This window comes from Lampetra planeri, chromosome 72 (genome assembly GCF_965212315.1).
Source record: "Lampetra planeri chromosome 72, kcLamPlan1.2.h2, whole genome shotgun sequence".
Classification (NCBI taxonomy): Eukaryota; Metazoa; Chordata; class Hyperoartia; order Petromyzontiformes; family Petromyzontidae; genus Lampetra; species Lampetra planeri.
In genome coordinates, this window is record NC_136177.1 from 2788322 (window position 1) to 2811223 (window position 22902).

Sequence of the window (22902 nt, forward strand, 5' to 3'; positions counted from 1 at the left end):
GTGCGGGCTCCCGTTGAGAGAGCGAGAGTGTCAGCCAGCTAGGGTTAAGTTGGGGGCATGATACTCTGGGACATGTGACCAGATGAAACTGGAGGGGAGGCGACTGGTGGAGGGGGCCAATGGGTGGTAACGTGGTCCAAGAAAAACTCTCGAGAGCTTTAGGGCAAGGGTGAGAGATCGAGAAGGTGGGCAGGGCGAGAGGCGGAGCCAGCCCGGCCCGATATAAGGGGGGCCCTGTGAGGGACTCGGGGTTCTTACTGTTGGAGAGGCAGGAGATCTACGTCACGCTTGAAGCCTCAAGCCACGCGGTCCAGGACCCAGCTTCTGGTCCGGATGGGGATAGTGGAACCGTGTCTAGTTCTGCCGTAGCGTGGTTAGTTGGGTGGTCACCACCCGAGTGTGTTAATAGCCTGGAGTATGTTGTGCTAAGAGTTTAATAAAACGTGTTGCTCCCAAGACAACGTCTGTGACTCCGTTGGACTCGCTACACATTTAAGAACATTTGACAAGGAACCTCATATTTAATAAACATCTTCCCAAAACATCTAGTGCCTCCTGAATATCCAAGTCACTGATAATACTGCATAAAATAAAGCATTTTTACTTCCATAATCTTACCTATAAACGTATTTTTTTTTGTCTGTCTCTGTCTGTGCACGCCTATCCTTGCAACGCTTTTAACTGACAATTATTGGGCTTACATTTCAACAAAGTACACAGAGCCTCCGGATGAAAACGCGCTATTTGCTTTTGCTCTTGGTCAAATGTAAACTAATAAAATCACACATTTTCACAATTTATAATTATGCTGATCACGGTGCCCAAGCACGCATCTCCTCATGCGCAGAAACGCTGACTCGCGGTTGCCTCTAGCAACTCATAACGAGCTTGCTGAGCCGGTGACGAGAGCGAGGTTTTCCTTCGCGTAAAAAAGACGAAAATTTTAAAAATCAAGCACTATTACTGCTGCACAACCACGCTGTTCAGGTAAATCCTGAACAGTGTGATTTCCTCTTTTCCCACCTCCCGCACCCAAGGGGGGCAGTTACTACACCTGGTGCCATGGGTTTTTACCCGAGGGGCCCCTAGTGGGGATGTCCCACGGTTTCCCGGTGCCAGGAGATTGGTCGATTTTCCCCCCCCCCCCCCCGGCCAAATTGCATTGCGGCACCTGTAAATTGGCTTAAAATTCTAGATTTGAAGCTTTCGTGACTGCAAGGATTCATATTCTTATGTTTTTTCGGTAAAGTCACGTAGGTAAAAAATTAAAATTCATAAAAGTAATTAATTATATTATTTTTACCTACGTGACTTTACTGAAAAAACCTAAGAATATGGCTTAATCTTCTTGGTTCTTTCAGTAAAGTCACGTAGAAGGGAAGTAATAAAATAATAAAAATAGAACATAATAAAATAATTCTCACGACGTTTCGGCCACAACGCAAGCAGCCGTCCTCGGGGAGACGCTGTCGCCTCGACAGACCTGTTCTTCACCTGAGGACGGCTGCTTGCGTTGTGGCCGAAACGTCGTGAGAATAATTGTATCATGTTTTATTTTTATTATTTTATTACTTCCCTTCTACGTGACTTTACCGAAAGAACCAAGAAGATGAATCCCTGCAGTCACGAAAGCTTTAAATCGAAAAATGGCTTAAAATTGTCTGGGCACGACGGAGCTCACCGGGCTAACAGCAATGAGACACTCACTGCACGGGGAAGGGGTCAGGGTGGGAAATGTTACGCGGGCAGCGCAGACGAGGAGGTGGGAGGGAAATTACTGGACCCACTGCAGATTGTGTATTCCGCGGGACAAGCCACCCCGATCAAACCGGTTGAGTTCAGGGTGGGGAGGACGGGGGGCGTAGACAATGGATCGAGGCGTAGTGGGAAAGCAAATGTTTGTTGTCTGATGTTGTTGTTGTCTGATGTTGTCTGATGTTGTTGTTGTCTGATGTTGTTGTCTGATGTTGTTGCCTGATGTTGTTGTTGTCTGATGTTGTTGTCTGATGTCGTTGTCTGATGTTGTTGTCTGATGTTGTCTGTTGTTGTCTGATGTTGTTGTCTGTTGTTGTTGTTGTCTGATGTTGTTGTCTGATGTTGTTGCCTGATGTTGTCTGTTGTCGTTGTCTGTTGTTGTTGTCTGATGTCGTTGTCTGATGTTGTTGTCTGATGTTGTCTGTTGTTGTCTGATGTTGTTGTCTGATGTTGTTGTCTGATGTTGTTGTCTGATGTTGTCTGATGTCGTTGTCTGATGCCGTTGTCTGATGTTGTTGTCTGATGTTGTTTGATGTTGTTGTTGTCTGTTGTTCTTGTCTGTTGTTCTTGTCTGTTGTTGTTGTCTGTTGTTGTTGTCTGATGTCGTTGTCTGATGTTGTTTGATGTCGTTGTCTGATGTCGTTGTCTGATGCCGTTGTCTGATGTTGTCTGTTGTTGTTGTCTGATGTTGTTGTCTGTTGTTGTTGTCTGATGTCGTTGTCTGATGTCGTTGTCTGTTGTTCTTGTCTGATGTCGTTGTCTGATGTCGTTGTCTGTTGTTGTTGTTGTTGTTGTCTGTTGTTGTTGTCTGATGTCGTTGTCTGATGTCGTTGTCTGATGTTGTTGTCTGTTGTTGTTGTTGTCTGATGTCGTTGTCTGTTGTTCTTGTCTGATGTCGTTGTCTGATGTCGTTGTCTGTTGTTGTTGTTGTTGTCTGATCTTGTTGTTGTCTGATGTTGTCTGATGTTGTTGTCTGATGTTGTCTGATGTTGTCTGATGTTGTTGTCTGATGTTGTCTGATGTTGTCTGATGTTGTTGTCTGATGTTGTTGTCTGATGTTGTTGTCTGATGTTGTCGTCTGTTGTTGTTGTCTGATGTTGTCTGTTGTTGTTGTTTGATGTTGTTGTTGTCTGATGTTGTTGTCTGATGTTGTTGTCTGATGTCGTTGTTTGATGTTGTTGTTGTCTGATGTTGTTGTTGTCTGATGTTGTCTGATGTTGTTGTCTGTTGTTCTTGTCTGATGTTGTTGTCTGATGTCGTTGTCTGATGTCGTTGTCTGATGTCGTTGTCTGTTGTTCTTGTCTGATGTTGTTGTCTATTGTTCTTGTCTGTTGTTGTTGTCTGATGTTGTTGTTGTCTGATCTTGTTGTTGTCTGATGTTGTTGTTGTCTGATGTTGTCTGATGTTGTTGTCTGATGTTGTTGTCTGTTGTTCTTGTCTGATGTTGTTGTCTGATGTTGTCGTCTGTTGTTGTTGTCTGATGTTGTTGTCTGATCTTGTTGTTGTCTGATGTTGTTGTCTGATGTTGTCTGATGTTGTTGTCTGATGTTGTTGTCTGATGTTGTTGTCTGATGTTGTTGTCTGATGTCGTTGTTTGATGTTGTTGTTGTCTGATGTTGTCTGATGTTGTTGTCTGTTGTTCTTGTCTGATGTCGTTGTCTGATGTTGTTGTTGTCTGATGTTATTGTCTGATGTTATTGTCTGATGTCGTTGTCTGATGTCGTTGTCTGATGTTGTTGTCTGATGTTGTTGTCTGATGTTATTGTCTGATGTCGTTGTCTGATGTTGTTGTCTGATGTAATTGTCTCATGTTATTGTCTGATGTCGTTGTCTGATGTCGTTGTCTGATGTTGTTGTCTGATGTTCTTGTCTGATGTCGTTGTCTGATGTTGTTGTCTGATGTTCTTGTCTGATGTTGTTGTCTGATGTCGTTGTCTGATGTTGTTGTCTGATGTTGTTGTCTGATGTTGTTGTCTGATGTCGTTGTCTGATGTTGTTGTCTGATGTTGTTGTCTGATGTTGTTGTCTGATGTTGTTGTCTGATGTTGTTGTCTGATGTTGTTGTCTGATGTCGTTGTCTGATGTCGTTGTCTGATGTTGTTGTCTGATGTTGTTGTCTGATGTCGTTGTCTGATGTTGTTGTCTGATGTCGTTGTCTGATGTTGTTGTCTGATGTCGTTGTCTGATGTCGTTGTCTGATGTCGTTGTCTGATGTCGTTGTCTGATGTCGTTGTCTGATGTTGTTGTCTGATGTTGTTGTCTGATGTCGTTGTCTGATGTTGTTGTCTGATGTCGTTGTCTGATGTCGTTGTCTGATGTCGTTGTCTGATGTCGTTGTCTGATGTTGTTGTCTGATGTTCTTGTCTGATGTCGTTGTCTGATGTTGTTGTCTGATGTCGTTGTCTGATGTCGTTGTCTGTTGTTGTTGTCTGATGTTGTCTGATGTCGTTGTCTGTTGTTGTTGTCTGATGTCGTTGTCTGTTGTTGTTGTCTGATGTTGTCTGATGTTGTTGTCTGATGTCGTTGTCTGATGTCGTTGTCTGTTGTTGTTGTCTGATGTTGTCTGATGTCGTTGTCTGATGTTGTTGTTGTCTGATCTTGTTGTTGTCTGATGTTGTCTGATGTCGTTGTCTGATGTCGTTGTCTGATGTCGTTGTCTGATGCCGTTGTCTGATGTCGTTGTCTGATGTTGTCGTCTGATGTTGTTGTCTGATGTTGTTGTTGTCTGATCTTGTTGTTGTCTGATGTTGTTGTCTGATGTTGTTGTCTGATGTTGTTGTCTGATGTTGTTGTCTGATGTTGTTGTCTGTTGTTCTTGTCTGATGTTGTTGTCTGATGTTGTTGTTGTCTGATGTTGTTGTTGTCTGATGTTGTCTGATGTTGTTTGTTGTTCTTGTCTGATGTTGTTGTCTGATGTCGTTGTCTGATGTTGTTGTTGTCTGATGTTGTCTGATGTTGTTGTCTGTTGTTCTTGTCTGATGTTGTTGTCTGATGTTGTTGTCTGATGTTGTTGTCTGATGTTGTCTGATGTCGTTGTCTGATGTTATTGTCTGTTGTTGTTGTCTGATGTCATTGTCTGATGTTGTTGTCTGATGTTGTCTGTTGTTGTTGTCTGATGTTGTTGTCTGTTGTTGTTGTCTGTGCTTGTGAACGTTAAGTGAAAGTGCATCGCCGCTCGTAGCGGATTGTGACCAGAGACGCTGTTCGCCGCGGTCCCCAAGTCTTAAATCGGCGCTCGTCGCTGTTCGCCGCGGTCCCCAAGTCTCGAATCGGCGCTCGGGGCGCGGTTCCGCTGCCTCCGAGCGCCAAGGGAGACGCGGGCCACGGCGGTCAACAGATACAGTGAGGACACTCCGACTATAATACACCACTAAGATACTATAATATACCACTAATATACTACTAATATACTAAAGTACACCACTAATATACTACTAATATACTATAGTACACCACTAATATACTACTAATATACTATAATACACCACTAATATACTATAGTACACCACTAATATACCACTAATATACTACTAATATACTATAATATACTATTAATATACTATCATACACCACTAAGATACTATAATATACCACTAATATACTACTAATATACTATTAATATACTATAATACACCACTAAGATACTATAATATACCACTAATATGCTACTAATATACTATAGTACACCACAAATATACTACTAAAATACTATTAATATACTATAATACACCACTAAGATACTACTAATATTCTATAATATACTACTAATATACTACTAATATACTTTAATATACTATAATATACTATAATATACCACTAATATACTACTATAATATACTACTAAAATACTACAATATACACTAGTACACTACTATAATATACTACTAATATACTATAATATACTATTATAATATACTACTAATATTCTATAATATACTGTAATATATTATAATATACTACTAGTACACTACGACAATAATATACTACTAATATACTATAATATACTACTAATATAATATACTACTAATATACTATAATATACTAATATACTACTAAAATACTATAATATACTACTAATACTACTAATATACTATAATATACTACTAATATACTATAAGCTACTACTATTATAATATAATACACTACTAATATACTACTACTACACTACTACTATGCTGGTACACTATTACACTATGACTATACTACACTACTATTATACTGGTATTCTACTACACTATACTACACTACTACTATGCTGGTATTCTACTTCTGGGATCCCTCGTAGTCGAGGTGTTCCAGTAGGCGTTGCCCTCTATGTTTGTAAATCTCAGCAGAAATCTTGTCTAGCAACCTAGCTTTGTTCACTTTCATCTGCTTGACAGCTTCAGCCACTTCAAGCATCTTTGGTTTTCCAGCTAAGTCCTTAGTGGTATGGTAGAGTGTTGCGGAATCTCACTGAATTTAGAAGCATCTAAACGGCATTGCAGTTGTAAAGACGACTGCTGAAGTGTTCCTGCCAGCGGGAGAAGATTGCATTTTTGTCTTTGAAGATGTCCGTCCTATCTTTAGACCGGAGTGGTTCGAGGCCCTGTTTTGATGGTCCATATGTAGTGGATTCAACCGAGTCGCAGACGTATTTCTTAGACGCAACACATTTATTACAACAACACGTAATACATAAAGGGGTAGCTGCCCCTTTACCAGACAACAGCCTAGGGTGGTGGGCCACCCGGCTAAACTACACTAACACACTGGGTGTTAGCTACACCGGACCGGACCTCAGTTCGGGTCCAGGTCCACGTGTTGGAAACTCTTTTTCGACATAGAACATAGATCTTCAGATGATGGTAGCAACGCTGAACCCCGGTCCCTGTGGGGACCCTGCTTATATGCTCCCGGGTCGTGGCCGGCCCCGCCCTTGGCCACGCCCACCTTCGAGAGAGTCCTAGCTTTCTCTCGACCCTTCCCCCTTCCCGTAGGATCATTCCCCCCCTGCCCATGACCACCGCCGAGCCCCCACCTGGGGCCCCATATCGAGCCGGCATTGCTCGGTGACATTCACGATGTTGCTACATATGTGATGTCCACGATGTGAGTACATTGCACGCCGTGCCCCTCTAGGGCCGGCACCATACAGTGCCATCCGTGATGTCACTACACATATAATACTTTGGTTGCTTTCAAAAATTCACGTGGGTTATTGGAATCTGCAAGATGTATTTATATTTATTTGTTCTTGAACCAGTTCTTCAGTTTCGGATTTTAGTTTGTTTTTCCATCCTTGTATGCGATTTCCCCCCTAATATGCTTGTTTTTTCTGTCTAGACTGTGTTGCCAGGCAATGAATGCTTTCCGTTTCTTGTCAATGAGGCCTGTGATTTCCTGGTGGTTGTCATCAAACCTGTCAAAGTTTTTCTTTCTTGTGTAGCCAATGGTGATTCACAGCTGGTTATTACTGCCATCTTCAATTGTGTCCAGTACTCATTAACATTTCCTGAAGCCTGGTTGGTGCTAAGTTTTCGAGCTAGTTCTTTGAGTCAGGCCTTTACTTCTGGGACTTGTAGTCTGTTTACGTTGAGTCTTTTCCTCTGTAGCTTTGGTCGAGCTCTTTCTCATAGGCTCCTGAGAGCTCTTTTAGACCACGTGACCGCCCAGCGACCCCCGTCCACCGGTGGCCCCCCTCCAATATGATCCGGTCACGTGTCAGCAGGTCGACCAGCGTATCATGCCCCAACGTAACCCTGGCTGGCTGATGCTCCCCCTCGCTCCCTCACCAGGAGCCCGCACCGCACACTGCTCGCGGTGCCTCCGCGCTGACCAGCGCTCACCCAAGCCCCGCTAGGGCTGGTACTACGCCCCGTAAGCGGGCTGCCCATAATGACAACACATCCGCCGTGGCTTCGTAAGCCCGGCACCACATAGTGACAATCACAGTCACTACACTACTGCTATGCTAGTATACAAGAAATACAGCGAGAAACATCACTACTAGTAAACTACTATATTATACAAGAAATACAGCGAGAAACATCACTATTAGTGCATTACCATACTAATTTAGTGACACAGTTTGGAGACAGAAATAATTGGAGGCACCTTTCTTTATTCTTGACACACAATGGGGACTATACGCACCCTACGTGGCTGCACACTATTAGATATATGGACTAGCGGGAAGTACCCGGCGTTGCCCGGGTGAAAAATATATTTCAAAACTTATCTTAAAACATAACATATACAGGGATTATCTGCATTGGGACTTTCACAAGGTGTTTGTGAGTTCTTTTGAACTGCAGTTAGCTTTCCAAGTTTTATTGGTGTTGAAAGTTAAGCATATTGGTTCAAAAGGTTTTGTGTGACTTCAAGTGATGACAAGAGACGTTATTGAGGTCCTGATGAGTGGGAAGGTGACTGTTTTCCTCGATTCTCAGGACTTCCCGGAGGGTTGCAGTGTTGTGGTGGATGTGTTGGAGAGAGATGTTCTGACAGCGCGGGCAGCCCAGGGTATTTGGGTCGACTTGAGGGTTCCAGTGATGCAATGCATTGCACTGTTCAGTTGGACATCAACAAGTTGAGTGTGACTACTTCTGGTCAATACTGGTGCACAGTACTCGGCTACAGAGTACACAGGGGCCATTGTTGATGTCCGTAGCACTGAGGGTGCTGATGCTCCCCAGCTTGTGCTTGCTAGTTTTTGGACCAGTTTGATCATTGTTTTCGTCTTGGCAGCTACCTTTTATATGTGGCCGTGGAAGGTTAGCGTATGGTCTAACTTCAATCCGAGATAGGTTGGAGTGGGATCGTGTTGCACAGTGTTACCACAGAAGGTCACTTTAAGAGTGTGCTTGGTGCTCCTATAATTAATTATCAATATGAAATACATTTTCTTGGTTCTTTCGGTAAAGTCACGTAGAAGGGAAGTAATAAAATAATAAAAATAAAACATAATAAAACAATTCTCACGACGTTTCGGCCACAACGCAAGCAGCCGTCCTCAGGCGAAGAATGAGAACATTATCAAGCTAGGAGCTTATATAGGTGTAGCGAGGAGGAGCGCCTTAACAAAAGAATGTGCATATGAAGAGGAATTTAGCATACCAATGGGCAATGCATAGGAGGTGGGCGGAGGGGTTTCAAAGTCCCATTATGCCCATGCATTATGCAGGATCAACAGCACCACGGGGGGGCGCAAGGAACAGCGTTAATAAAGGAAAGGAATGTTAGTGATATGTAGCTGCATTTGCCAAACAACCACGTAGAAAACCAAAGTGAAAACTACATAAAAAACTAAAATATAAACTGATACTTACTATACTCTACAATAAGCTGAGTTACTAACAACAAATAATAAATTACAATTCTACGTCGTAAGAAGTATATAATATACTTCCATCTAAACTTTATTCTCTTAGCATATACAGTACTATATACTGCCATAGATAAACCCAACATTAAATTATATACTTTATTGCTGTAAACCACCCTATACTTTATACATTTTAATATAACACTATGTATTATTCAACTCACCCTAATGTGTATCGAAATGGTTTATTACGTCCTTCCAATGATTGCTAAGCCTGAATCCATCTTCTCGGTTAAAATTGTCTCTGTGTTTGTATATGTGGATCGCCTCATGAACGAATCTCTCATGATAGCCAGATGGCTTGCAGAGAACCTCCGTCTTGGAGAAGTCAATGTCATGTGAGCCCACTGAGTTATAACAGTGGTCTGCCACGGCTGAGGTGTTTGTCCTACCGTGTTTTAGATCAGCTTTATGTTCACGAATGCGGTCTGAGACGTGTCGTTTGGTTTCCCCAATGTAACTGCTACCACAGAGGCAACTTAGTTTGTAGACGCCAGGGTACTGTATGTCTGGAATCACATCTTTTACAGACGGTACCAGATCACGGATTTTATGTATTGTGTTGAATCGGACCTGGATCTTGTGTTTAATCAGGATTTTGGAGATCTTTTTTGTGACCCCAGCAATGTAGGGTAAGGTGATGGTCTTGAAAGGCTCCTCAACAGGATCTTTCTTGATGGTTGGAGTGATGGCTTTGCGGATTGTGTAGTCGGAGTAACCATTAGCTTTAAGAGCTTGGCGTACGTGTTTGAGTTCACTGGAAATGTGTTCATGGTCGGAGATGCATTGGGCTCTATGATATAGAGTCTTGATGAGGGAATTCTTCTGGGATGGATGGTGGTGGGAATCCGGTTTTAGATAAGCATCCGTGTGGGTGGCTTTCCTGTAGACAGAGTGGCTCATTGAACCATCAGGTCTCCTTTTGATTAGGACATCCAAAAAGGGTAGCTTGCCATCATTTTCGACTTCCATGGTGAATCTGATGGCTGGGTGTATGGAATTGATGTGGTCGAGAAATTGGTCTAGAGCAGGCCGGCCATGTGGCCAGATGACAAAAGTGTCGTCTACGTATCTCTTCCATAAGGTCGGGCGTAGAGTGGCAGTCTGGATGGCGTCCGTCTCAAATTTCTCCATGAAGATGTTGGCTACAACCGGAGATAGGGGGGAGCCCATTGGGGTGCCCTCAATTTGCTTGTAGAAGGTTCCATTCCAGGTGAAGTATGTATTGGTTAAGCAGTGTCTCACCAGGGGGGGTACCCCAGCATTTAGTCCTTGATGAACCAAGTCTTCAATGATTGCGATGGTGTCAGGCACAGGCACCTTGGTGAACAAGGAAACCACATCAAAACTGACAAGCAGGTCGTCTGGGGACAGGGCAATCCCCTTGATTGTCGATACCAGGTCAGTAGAGTTTAGTACTGCAGAGGTGGTTTTTCCAGTGAAAGGCCGTAGGATTTCGGACAAAAAACGAGCCAGTTTGTAAGTGGGGGAGTTGATAGTAGAGACAATGGGACGAAGAGGTGTATCTTCTTTATGTATCTTTGGCAAGCCGTACAATCTTGGTGGCCTGGCTGCAGAAGGTTTCAACGAGAACTGTTTGGTCTGATCAATTAATGCGGTTGAAGCAGAAATGATGTTGTTGGTTTTGGAGACGAGGCTGTTGGTGGGGTCTCTTTTTATTTTTGTATAGCTGCCATCGTTGAGTAGTTCTTGAATTTTGTTGTTGTATTCTATTTTGTCCATGATGACAGTGGCATTGCCTTTGTCGGCTGAGAGGATGACAATGTCATCCCTCTTTTTTAATTGAGCTAATTCAAAACGCTCATCTTTGCTGATGTTGCTAGCTGGCATCTTAGCGTTTTTGAGGGTTACAGAGATTTCAGATCTTGCTACGTCTGCAGCGATGTGACTCAAGCCCTTGAGAGCTACATCTACTCGAGCAATTATATCATTAACTGGTATGTGTCTAGGTGTGACTGCAAAGTTTAGTCCTTTAGCTAAAACGGATTTCAAACCTTCAGAAATAGGACTGTTACTGCGATTAATTACGACTTTGTTAACATCTAGCTTTTCAATGTGTGGGTCCGGTTTCTTGTTTGAGAGGCGGTTGAATTTGGAAATCAAGTTGTCCTTACATTTAGTCGACATAGCGGCAGCTGAAGAGGCAGTCATTTTTTTCCACGTGTTCCCAATCCGATGTGGACATTGTTGCACTCAAAGATAAGTGTGATTTGTAGAGTGTCTTGTCTAACTGATCTAGTTCGGTGCGCGTAAGTCTGATTTTCTCTGAGATAAGAGCTAAGCTAGTTCTAGACAGAATTCGTTTCGCATTAGAAGAAGTTACAGCAGCAGATGTTAGTGTAAATGCGTTTGGTATTACCTTAGAGTCGCGGCATCTCTTCAGAAAGGTGAGAGACTCGATTAGCTGAGCCTTCTTATCCCGGAGCTTGTTGAAGGATCTCAAAGTTATGTGGAAACCCTCCCCGTAGAGGCGGTTAAATTTCGATTTAAAGCTTTCGTGACTGCAGGGATTCATCTTCTTGGTTCTTTCGGTAAAGTCACGTAGAAGGGAAGTAATAAAATAATAAAAATAAAACATAATAAAACAATTCTCACGACGTTTCGGCCACAACGCAAGCAGCCGTCCTCAGGCGAAGAATGAGAACATTATCAAGCTAGGAGCTTATATAGGTGTAGCGAGGAGGAGCGCCTTAACAAAAGAATGTGCATATGAAGAGGAATTTAGCATACCAATGGGCAATGCATAGGAGGTGGGCGGAGGGGTTTCAAAGTCCCATTATGCCCATGCATTATGCAGGATCAACAGCACCACGGGGGGGCGCAAGGAACAGCGTTAATAAAGGAAAGGAATGTTAGTGATATGTAGCTGCATTTGCCAAACAACCACGTAGAAAACCAAAGTGAAAACTACATAAAAAACTAAAATATAAACTGATACTTACTATACTCTACAATAAGCTGAGTTACTAACAACAAATAATAAATTACAATTCTACGTCGTAAGAAGTATATAATATACTTCCATCTAAACTTTATTCTCTTAGCATATACAGTACTATATACTGCCATAGATAAACCCAACATTAAATTATATACTTTATTGCTGTAAACCACCCTATACTTTATACATTTTAATATAACACTATGTATTATTCAACTCACCCTAATGTGTATCGAAATGGTTTATTACGTCCTTCCAATGATTGCTAAGCCTGAATCCATCTTCTCGGTTAAAATTGTCTCTGTGTTTGTATATGTGGATCGCCTCATGAACGAATCTCTCATGATAGCCAGATGGCTTGCAGAGAACCTCCGTCTTGGAGAAGTCAATGTCATGTGAGCCCACTGAGTTATAACAGTGGTCTGCCACGGCTGAGGTGTTTGTCCTACCGTGTTTTAGATCAGCTTTATGTTCACGAATGCGGTCTGAGACGTGTCGTTTGGTTTCCCCAATGTAACTGCTACCACAGAGGCAACTTAGTTTGTAGACGCCAGGGTACTGTATGTCTGGAATCACATCTTTTACAGACGGTACCAGATCACGGATTTTATGTATTGTGTTGAATCGGACCTGGATCTTGTGTTTAATCAGGATTTTGGAGATCTTTTTTGTGACCCCAGCAATGTAGGGTAAGGTGATGGTCTTGAAAGGCTCCTCAACAGGATCTTTCTTGATGGTTGGAGTGATGGCTTTGCGGATTGTGTAGTCGGAGTAACCATTAGCTTTAAGAGCTTGGCGTACGTGTTTGAGTTCACTGGAAATGTGTTCATGGTCGGAGATGCATTGGGCTCTATGATATAGAGTCTTGATGAGGGAATTCTTCTGGGATGGATGGTGGTGGGAATCCGGTTTTAGATAAGCATCCGTGTGGGTGGCTTTCCTGTAGACAGAGTGGCTCATTGAACCATCAGGTCTCCTTTTGATTAGGACATCCAAAAAGGGTAGCTTGCCATCATTTTCGACTTCCATGGTGAATCTGATGGCTGGGTGTATGGAATTGATGTGGTCGAGAAATTGGTCTAGAGCAGGCCGGCCATGTGGCCAGATGACAGAAGTGTCGTCTACGTATCTCTTCCATAAGGTCGGGCGTAGAGTGGCAGTCTGGATGGCGTCCGTCTCAAATTTCTCCATGAAGATGTTGGCTACAACCGGAGATAGGGGGGAGCCCATTGGGGTGCCCTCAATTTGCTTGTAGAAGGTTCCATTCCAGGTGAAGTATGTATTGGTTAAGCAGTGTCTCACCAGGGGGGGTACCCCAGCATTTAGTCCTTGATGAACCAAGTCTTCAATGATTGCGATGGTGTCAGGCACAGGCACCTTGGTGAACAAGGAAACCACATCAAAACTGACAAGCAGGTCGTCTGGGGACAGGGCAATCCCCTTGATTGTCGATACCAGGTCAGTAGAGTTTAGTACTGCAGAGGTGGTTTTTCCAGTGAAAGGCCGTAGGATTTCGGACAAAAAACGAGCCAGTTTGTAAGTGGGGGAGTTGATAGTAGAGACAATGGGACGAAGAGGTGTATCTTCTTTATGTATCTTTGGCAAGCCGTACAATCTTGGTGGCCTGGCTGCAGAAGGTTTCAACGAGAACTGTTTGGTCTGATCAATTAATGCGGTTGAAGCAGAAATGATGTTGTTGGTCTAGAACTAGCTTAGCTCTTATCTCAGAGAAAATCAGACTTACGCGCACCGAACTAGATCAGTTAGACAAGACACTCTACAAATCACACTTATCTTTGAGTGCAACAATGTCCACATCGGATTGGGAACACGTGGAAAAAATGACTGCCTCTTCAGCTGCCGCTATGTCGACTAAATGTAAGGACAACTTGATTTCCAAATTCAACCGCCTCTCAAACAAGAAACCGGACCCACACATTGAAAAGCTAGATGTTAACAAAGTCGTAATTAATCGCAGTAACAGTCCTATTTCTGAAGGTTTGAAATCCGTTTTAGCTAAAGGACTAAACTTTGCAGTCACACCTAGACACATACCAGTTAATGATATAATTGCTCGAGTAGATGTAGCTCTCAAGGGCTTGAGTCACATCGCTGCAGACGTAGCAAGATCTGAAATCTCTGTAACCCTCAAAAACGCTAAGATGCCAGCTAGCAACATCAGCAAAGATGAGCGTTTTGAATTAGCTCAATTAAAAAAGAGGGATGACATTGTCATCCTCTCAGCCGACAAAGGCAATGCCACTGTCATCATGGACAAAATAGAATACAACAACAAAATTCAAGAACTACTCAACGATGGCAGCTATACAAAAATAAAAAGAGACCCCACCAACAGCCTCGTCTCCAAAACCAACAACATCATTTCTGCTTCAACCGCATTAATTGATCAGACCAAACAGTTCTCGTTGAAACCTTCTGCAGCCAGGCCACCAAGATTGTACGGCTTGCCAAAGATACATAAAGAAGATACACCTCTTCGTCCCATTGTCTCTACTATCAACTCCCCCACTTACAAACTGGCTCGTTTTTTGTCCGAAATCCTACGGCCTTTCACTGGAAAAACCACCTCTGCAGTACTAAACTCTACTGACCTGGTATCGACAATCAAGGGGATTGCCCTGTCCCCAGACGACCTGCTTGTCAGTTTTGATGTGGTTTCCTTGTTCACCAAGGTGCCTGTGCCTGACACCATCGCAATCATTGAAGACTTGGTTCATCAAGGACTAAATGCTGGGGTACCCCCCCCTGGTGAGACACTGCTTAACCAATACATACTTCACCTGGAATGGAACCTTCTACAAGCAAATTGAGGGCACCCCAATGGGCTCCCCCCTATCTCCGGTTGTAGCCAACATCTTCATGGAGAAATTTGAGACGGACGCCATCCAGACTGCCACTCTACGCCCGACCTTATGGAAGAGATACGTAGACGACACTTTTGTCATCTGGCCACATGGCCGGCCTGCTCTAGACCAATTTCTCGACCACATCAATTCCATACACCCAGCCATCAGATTCACCATGGAAGTCGAAAATGATGGCAAGCTACCCTTTTTGGATGTCCTAATCAAAAGGAGACCTGATGGTTCAATGAGCCACTCTGTCTACAGGAAAGCCACCCACACGGATGCTTATCTAAAACCGGATTCCCACCACCATCCATCCCAGAAGAATTCCCTCATCAAGACTCTATATCATAGAGCCCAATGCATCTCCGACCATGAACACATTTCCAGTGAACTCAAACACGTACGCCAAGCTCTTAAAGCTAATGGTTACTCCGACTACACAATCCGCAAAGCCATCACTCCAACCATCAAGAAAGATCCTGTTGAGGAGCCTTTCAAGACCATCACCTTACCCTACATTGCTGGGGTCACAAAAAAGATCTCCAAAATCCTGATTAAACACAAGATCCAGGTCCGATTCAACACAATACATAAAATCCGTGATCTGGTACCGTCTGTAAAAGATGTGATTCCAGACATACAGTACCCTGGCGTCTACAAACTAAGTTGCCTCTGTGGTAGCAGTTACATTGGGGAAACCAAACGACACGTCTCAGACCGCATTCGTGAACATAAAGCTGATCTAAAACACGGTAGGACAAACACCTCAGCCGTGGCAGACCACTGTTATAACTCAGTGGGCTCACATGACATTGACTTCTCCAAGACGGAGGTTCTCTGCAAGCCATCTGGCTATCATGAGAGATTCGTTCATGAGGCGATCCACATATACAAACACAGAGACAATTTTAACCGAGAAGATGGATTCAGGCTTAGCAATCATTGGAAGGACGTAATAAACCATTTCGATACACATTAGGGTGAGTTGAATAATACATAGTGTTATATTAAAATGTATAAAGTATAGGGTGGTTTACAGCAATAAAGTATATAATTTAATGTTGGGTTTATCTATGGCAGTATATAGTACTGTATATGCTAAGAGAATAAAGTTTAGATGGAAGTATATTATATACTTCTTACGACGTAGAATTGTAATTTATTATTTGTTGTTAGTAACTCAGCTTATTGTAGAGTATAGTAAGTATCAGTTTATATTTTAGTTTTTTATGTAGTTTTCACTTTGGTTTTCTACGTGGTTGTTTGGCAAATGCAGCTACATATCACTAACATTCCTTTCCTTTATTAACGCTGTTCCTTGCGCCCCCCCGTGGTGCTGTTGATCCTGCATAATGCATGGGCATAATGGGACTTTGAAACCCCTCCGCCCACCTCCTATGCATTGCCCATTGGTATGCTAAATTCCTCTTCATATGCACATTCTTTTGTTAAGGCGCTCCTCCTCGCTACACCTATATAAGCTCCTAGCTTGATAATGTTCTCATTCTTCGCCTGAGGACGGCTGCTTGCGTTGTAGCCGAAACGTCGTGAGAATTGTTTTATTATGTTTTATTTTTATTATTTTATTACTTCCCTTCTACGTGACTTTACCGAAAGAACCAAGAAGATGAATCCCTGCAGTCACGAAAGCTTTAAATCGAAAAATGAAATACATTGACGGTTTTGTGGGGATTTTGCTTGGGCCTCCATTTCTGGAAACATTCCCCCATGGTGTTTAGGTCTTCAAAGTGAATTCGATGTCATTGAAAGTGGATGCTTGTGTTGATCCAGTTGGTGGCATGTCGTGGGAAATTGACTCACCACTCTTTCTACAGCCTGCTTATAGTGGTCCCAGTTAGCTTTGACCGGGTTACACCTTGGTAATTGTTTTGACAGAATCACGGGGACTTTGATGCCCATGTGGGTGATGATGGGCCTATATTGACTTTTGGGGAAGCTTGGGAGAATGTTGTGGGATGCGTGAAGCATGCTCCCACTTTGAGCTTTGGAAACAATAGTGAGGACTGGGTTGTACTCGCGTTGCCAGCGAGCAGAGTGGAAAGTTGCTTACTGCTTGGAATTGAAAACCAGGTGCAGATTTTTGGCGGACATCCATTTGATGAGGTCTTCACTGTTGGCCTGATATACTGAATAGCCCCACGTAGTATGGTGGCTGTTACAGTCACCAATGTATAGGTCTGGGATTGGTAAACTTGGGAGCGGTGGCTTTGGCGATTTTGAATGAAGGTCTTTGTACATGTTGATAATATGCAGTTCCCCTATCTTGATGCTGATGGTAGGCGGTTTCTTTTTCAGTTGGTGGGAAGGCATATAATTCTGTGTGGTGTTCTTCATGTACATGGCCAGGCCATATTTCACGTGGTAATGGCTCGTCATGAGGTTGTATTCATGGATGTGGTAGCGACTGGCATGTAGGGCATCCATGACATGGGTTTTTTGGAGCGTCAGGACATACATTTTACGAGTCCCTCAATATTCAGTTGGAGGATCCTTGTTCCAGGACCTATCTGCCACGTTGTTTGGCCCTGAAGAAGTCCGTTGGTGTGGCTTGTGTTGTTGCTCTGGAGACTGGAAGATCGATGTTCGGTTACCACATTGAAAGCATTCATCGTGATTTCTCATGTAACAAGAGTGTGCTGTGTGAAGGCTGCCATATTCCACTCTGGCACCTTAAGTGAGACACCTCCAAAAGCATCATCTCCATCTTCGACCTGAACAATAAGCCACAAAAACATTCAGTGTCAACTTATTTATAACACCGCTAGCACATCCCTACCAGTTACCCTAAACTGGCTGGTCACCTAAGACCACCGCCTTAAACAAACCAAAAAGAAAAAAAATTTGATTAAACATTTTTCAGAAACATTCAGGAACAATGTGAGTAAGCGATGCCCGCACATTTAAGTTATCTACGCAGGCCCTGACCCACTCCACTGTGGAGTGTCAGCTCTCGCACAAATCTCATGGATAGCAAAATCAAAATCGCACTCCCGTAACATCAGCGGTACCCTGAAGCCCGTTCCACTCCTGTGGCTTGCTATGCTGGCAAACATCACCCCAGACAGCATCTGACACAATGCCGCTATGACCTGCGAATACCGCAGTCTTATGGACAACATTGCTCTGCCGCTGCAAACGGACTTAGAAGAACCCCCACGCCATAGGCTGAAATCCAGGAAACATCTCTGGATGCGTGCCTTTTCTCTAGCAGCCAGAAAACAAAAATGGCACTTGCTGGAGATAAATGTGGATAGCTATGGATATGATAAACAAAAACCTCATTTGAGGACCCAACTGGAATTACCAGGTGTATCCCACAAAAACTATGCTGAACCATGCTAAACCGTGGTTGAACGCAACATGGGAGATACGCATACACCTTCCACAGGTGGAAGATCAAAAAATTGCCGTACTGTGACTGTAGTGAAAGCCAAACCAACAAGCACATCACCGACCATTCCATCAAATATGCACATATTGGTGGTGCTGCTGCGATCCACACAGTGGCTAAATTAGCATTCAACTATAACGCATTTCAAAACTGTTGCTTTTCCATCCTACCATACTAAAGCAGAAGACTGCCAAACGACCCATCTGTGGCCCTTATTGTTGACGTACCATCGCTTATAGTGATAGACTTTAAAGCATCGTCCTTTAGGTCTTGCTTGGTGAAGGTGGCAAGGCCATGTTTAGGTTAGTAGATGGCCACAAAAAGGGTGTAATTGTTTTGTAACTTGCCATCCATCTATATGCTGTCCTTCACACCCGTCTCCTGTTAGGCGACGACATCAATGTTTTTTCCCCTTAATTTTCTGGGTAAAAAGTCACATGAGGCTTTGAGAGTACTTCAATACTTAGATGGTACACCTGAAGACCTTCTACACTCTGATTTGCTTAGTTATGTTGTTTGCATGTTTTACCACAGGTATGTGTGGTTAATGCAGATTTTATGCTTTACAATGATGTCTATTTGGTGTTTTAACATCTTAACACCTTTATTATGCCAGAAATGATAATGCCTTTTTTATTTCTTAATACTGGTGAAATGGTCCCATATATGTATAACTGCTTAGCCCTAGCTATTAATGCTTTGGCATCCTTGTACTGTTTGCCTTCTGGCGGCCTTTGGTCTAGCACTGGTGAGACAAAGCCATCAAAGGGTCTCTAGTGTAGGCCAATCAGTTTCAAGCAAAATGCATGCATGATTAAAGCATACTTGTTTGCATGTTTTATGACAAGTATGTGTGATTACGCATACTTTTAATGCCTTGCGATAGGTGTCTATGTGGTGCTTGAACATCTTATCACCTTGATTTGAAGCTTTCGTGACTGCAGGAATCCATACTCTTTGGTTCTTATTTTATACCTACGTGACTTTACCAAAAGAACCAAAGAGTATCTTATCACCTGTGTTTTTGCCAGAAAGGTGAAAGCCTATTCTTATTTTCATCAGGATGGCATTACATTTTCTGCCACACAGACATGGAGGCCGCAACATCGGGGGATGCACCCATCAAAGAGGAACGAGAGGAACGCGCAAGCGGAGCTGGGTGGCTTGCTGTGACCGTAAAGGGAGAGGACCCTGGAGCCGGTAAGTGTCAGGGAGTCTGAGCTGGTGAGTGAGTGAGGGAAGGTGTCTCAGAACTGATGAGTGAGTCCTCCGTGTGGGGTCTCTTAACTTGAGCTCAATCAGAGTGAATCCTGCATGTCAGGTGGCCAGGTTGAGTTGAGTTGAAGGTCTCAGTCCAGTCACCAATGAATGCATGTAATTTATTTATTTTTGAACACCTCTATGACATTCTAGATTTGAAGCTTTCGTGACTGCAAGGATTCATACTCTTAGGTTTTTTCGGTAAAGTCACGTAGGTAAAAATAAAAATAAATAATAATAGAAATAAAATAATAAATCACGACGTTTCGGAGGCGACACAAGTCTCTGTCATCAGGTGGGACCGTCACAGCTAAATTTGGACCACGTTTCCATTCGAGTCGATCGTCTTTTCCACTTTCACTTTGCCTTTCCGACAGCAACTTGTAAATTTTCTATCTGATGGCTGCTCCGCTGCAAAATTTCGTGAACCACAGAACTGGCAAACTACATTCAACGCACTGCAGTTGTGTTCAATCACTTCAGCTTCCACAAAGTGATTTGCCTCAGCACGAATAGCTTGACTACGATGTTCTTGTCCTGCAATACGATAATCAGTATTGCCAGCGAGACGAGCTTGTTTGTAATCAGGAGTTTTTTGTTCTCGTCGATTTGCTTGCCTTTCAGCATTTTCTCAGAATTCTGTCCAAAGTTTATTGGCTCTTTAAAGCTTTCGTGACTGCAGGGATTCATTTTCTTGGTTCTTTTGGTAAAGTCACGTAGAATGGAAATAATAAAATAATAAAAATTCAACATAATAAAATAATTCTCACGACGTTTCGGCCACAACGCAAGCAGCCGTCCTCAGGTGAAGAATAGGTCTGTCGAGAAGACAGAGTCTGTCCTATTCTTCACCTGAGGACGGCTGCTTGCGTTGTGGCCGAAACGTCGTGAGAATAATTTTATTATGTTTTATTTTTATTATTTTATTATTTCCATTCTACGTGACTTTACCGAAAGAACCAAAAAGATTTATTGGCTCTGGCGAGCTCTCCATCTCTGCGTTCTTTCTCTTTGCAAACGCCATTTCTTAGCTGCAGTATCTTCGTCCTCCATGATGGTTGGCAATCGTGGACTGACGTATTTAGATCTTATGACATTTTACGTGTTCCAGCAGCTGGAACTGCGAATAAGGTTTTCTCTCGCGTTTTTGACAGTGTATATGGGCGTGAGATCGCCAGACATGCCAAATTTTGCAAAAAAAGAGCAAAAAGAAGCATTATAATTTGTTCATTATTTGAGCACGGACTCTTGTGTATCTTGTGCAATTTTAAAAGACAAACAATATATGTCTCAAAATAATTTGAATAAACACTTCACGTAACTTTAGCACTGCTTTGAACGCACCTGAAGCGGTGAACTGACACATTTTTCTTCCCCGATGGACGATTGATAGCGAAGAGTCAAGAAAGTAGACTGCTGATACTGTCAGAAGTAAGTTTTCAATAAAAACAAACATAACCATTAAAGTTATGAAAAAAATGACCAGAGCATTATTGTATCTTGTGTAATTTAATGGCAGTGAATCTTGCACAAAACGATGTAATCATACACTTCACTGCATTTCAATGTAGTCCTGTATTAATGGCAGTGGTTCTTTCACAAAACTACGTCATAAAACACGTCACTTCATGTCACTGTAGCACTTCATTTAACTCAATTTCAATTAGTTAAAAATCACTGTTCTGATACTTTATTTTATTCTGCTTTCACTTGAAATCAATTTGAATTCGATACAATATCTGGAAAATCACGGATAAATGTATATATGTTATCATAATTTAGAAGCAAAAATTAGACTTACCTTTTGTTTCAAGTGCTGAAGAAATAAATAAAGACACCAAAAGCACTTTGTTGCTGTATAGAATTATTTATTTGAAAAAAATTAAATAAAGAAACGTCAAATTTCAAGCGAATTTGCGTTAAAAAATGTTTCTCCGCTCGACCTGCTGGAGTGTAAAAATCCACCCACTCATGATTATTAATGAGGGGGCGGGGCCTCTTGCAGTGACATCACATACGTATGGAGCACCGCTGTGTTTATGTATTTTTTACCGTCACTTTCTGTAAAGAAACGTCCGCGTATAATTATTTATTTGATTAACTTTCAATAAATGAACATGAAATTTAAAGCGAATTTGCGGTAAACATTTCTTGCTTATTATAGTAATGATAGGAGGGGGGGCTCTTTTGCAGTGACGTCACGTACGGATGTACCACTGTACTGTGTAGATTTATTTTTGACCATCACTTTCTGTAAATAAACGTCATATTTGAAGCGACTTTGTGAATACAAATATCTTTCCGCTCGACCTTCTTCTGCATGAGTGTGAAAATCCACTCGCTCATGATTATTTTATTATTAGGGGTGGGGGGGCGGGGGGGTGCAGCATGTGGAGTGACGTCACCCGCGATACACACATTTCTGGGCTATTATAGTCGTAATATGTTTCCAGCAGCCGACCTGGGGAGTTAACCAGGGCCGGTGGGACGTCTGGGACCACAAGAGCATGCCAGGAGCGGCAAAAGCAGGGAAGCAAGCGAGCTGCAGCTTGGCACTGGCCGAGAGCGATGTTGGTTGCCATCGGGTTACGGGGTGGCCGCTTGGCTGCCCACAGACATCTCCCACTGTCCGAGGACGGGAACTCTGCGAAGCAGAGTTGCATAGGGAAGGTGGAAACCCTGGAGGAGGAACGCGGGAACTCTGAAGCAGAGTTGCATAGGGGAGGTCGACGACCCCCCTTCCCCCCCCCCCAAAAGCTTCTATGTGTCTCGGGACCTTAGGTGGAAGTGCATGTGTGTGGGTGATCTTGTACTGATTCTTATTCGGTGGATGTTCTTTGTGGTGGCCTGCTCCACGGCTGTAACTCCTATGCCTGGTGTGGTCGGTGTCAGCTCAGGGAGCAATAAAAAGCTGACATCCCTAACAGCCAGGACTCTGAGTGGTCGAACACCAGGGCAACTCGATACACCCCAACCATTAGCCCTCCTGATTAGGCAACGTGACAATAGTCATAAATGAATGCAAAGGTTCCTCATATAGTCCAATGATGTGGTTGACGCAGTGTGGATTTCAGCAATACCGCCAGGATGTGCATGGATGGAGAATTCATCGGTGATGTGCTTGATGGTTAGGACTTCTCCACAGTCGCAGTTGGGCGATTCTTTAATCTTCCATTTATGGAATGTGTATGCGCATCTGCCGTGTTGTATTCGAGCATGGCTCAGTGTGGTCCATAGTCGTCGTGGAAGAGAGAATCCCGTTACTTCCACCGTTGGA

General features: G+C 43.0%; 1 protein-coding gene across 8 annotated transcripts in view; it reads left to right on the plus strand.

Annotated features, from left to right (window-relative positions):
- Window positions 1-5018: 5018 nt before the first annotated feature.
- The window catches only part of LOC144737695 (uncharacterized), a 38681-nt gene continuing 20797 nt past the window's right edge, over window positions 5019-22902 (plus strand). For 7 of the 8 annotated variants that reach the window (XM_078620522.1, XM_078620525.1, XM_078620526.1 and 4 more), the window contains exons 1-2: window positions 5029-5097; window positions 19455-19565. In XM_078620522.1, the coding sequence (XP_078476648.1) occupies window positions 19457-19565 (109 nt within the window). In that variant the 5' untranslated portion in view covers window positions 5029-5097; window positions 19455-19456. Of the gene's footprint in view, window positions 5098-6734; window positions 6847-19454; window positions 19566-22902 lie in introns of all 8 variants that reach the window. The other variant, XM_078620523.1, reaches the window with a different exon arrangement.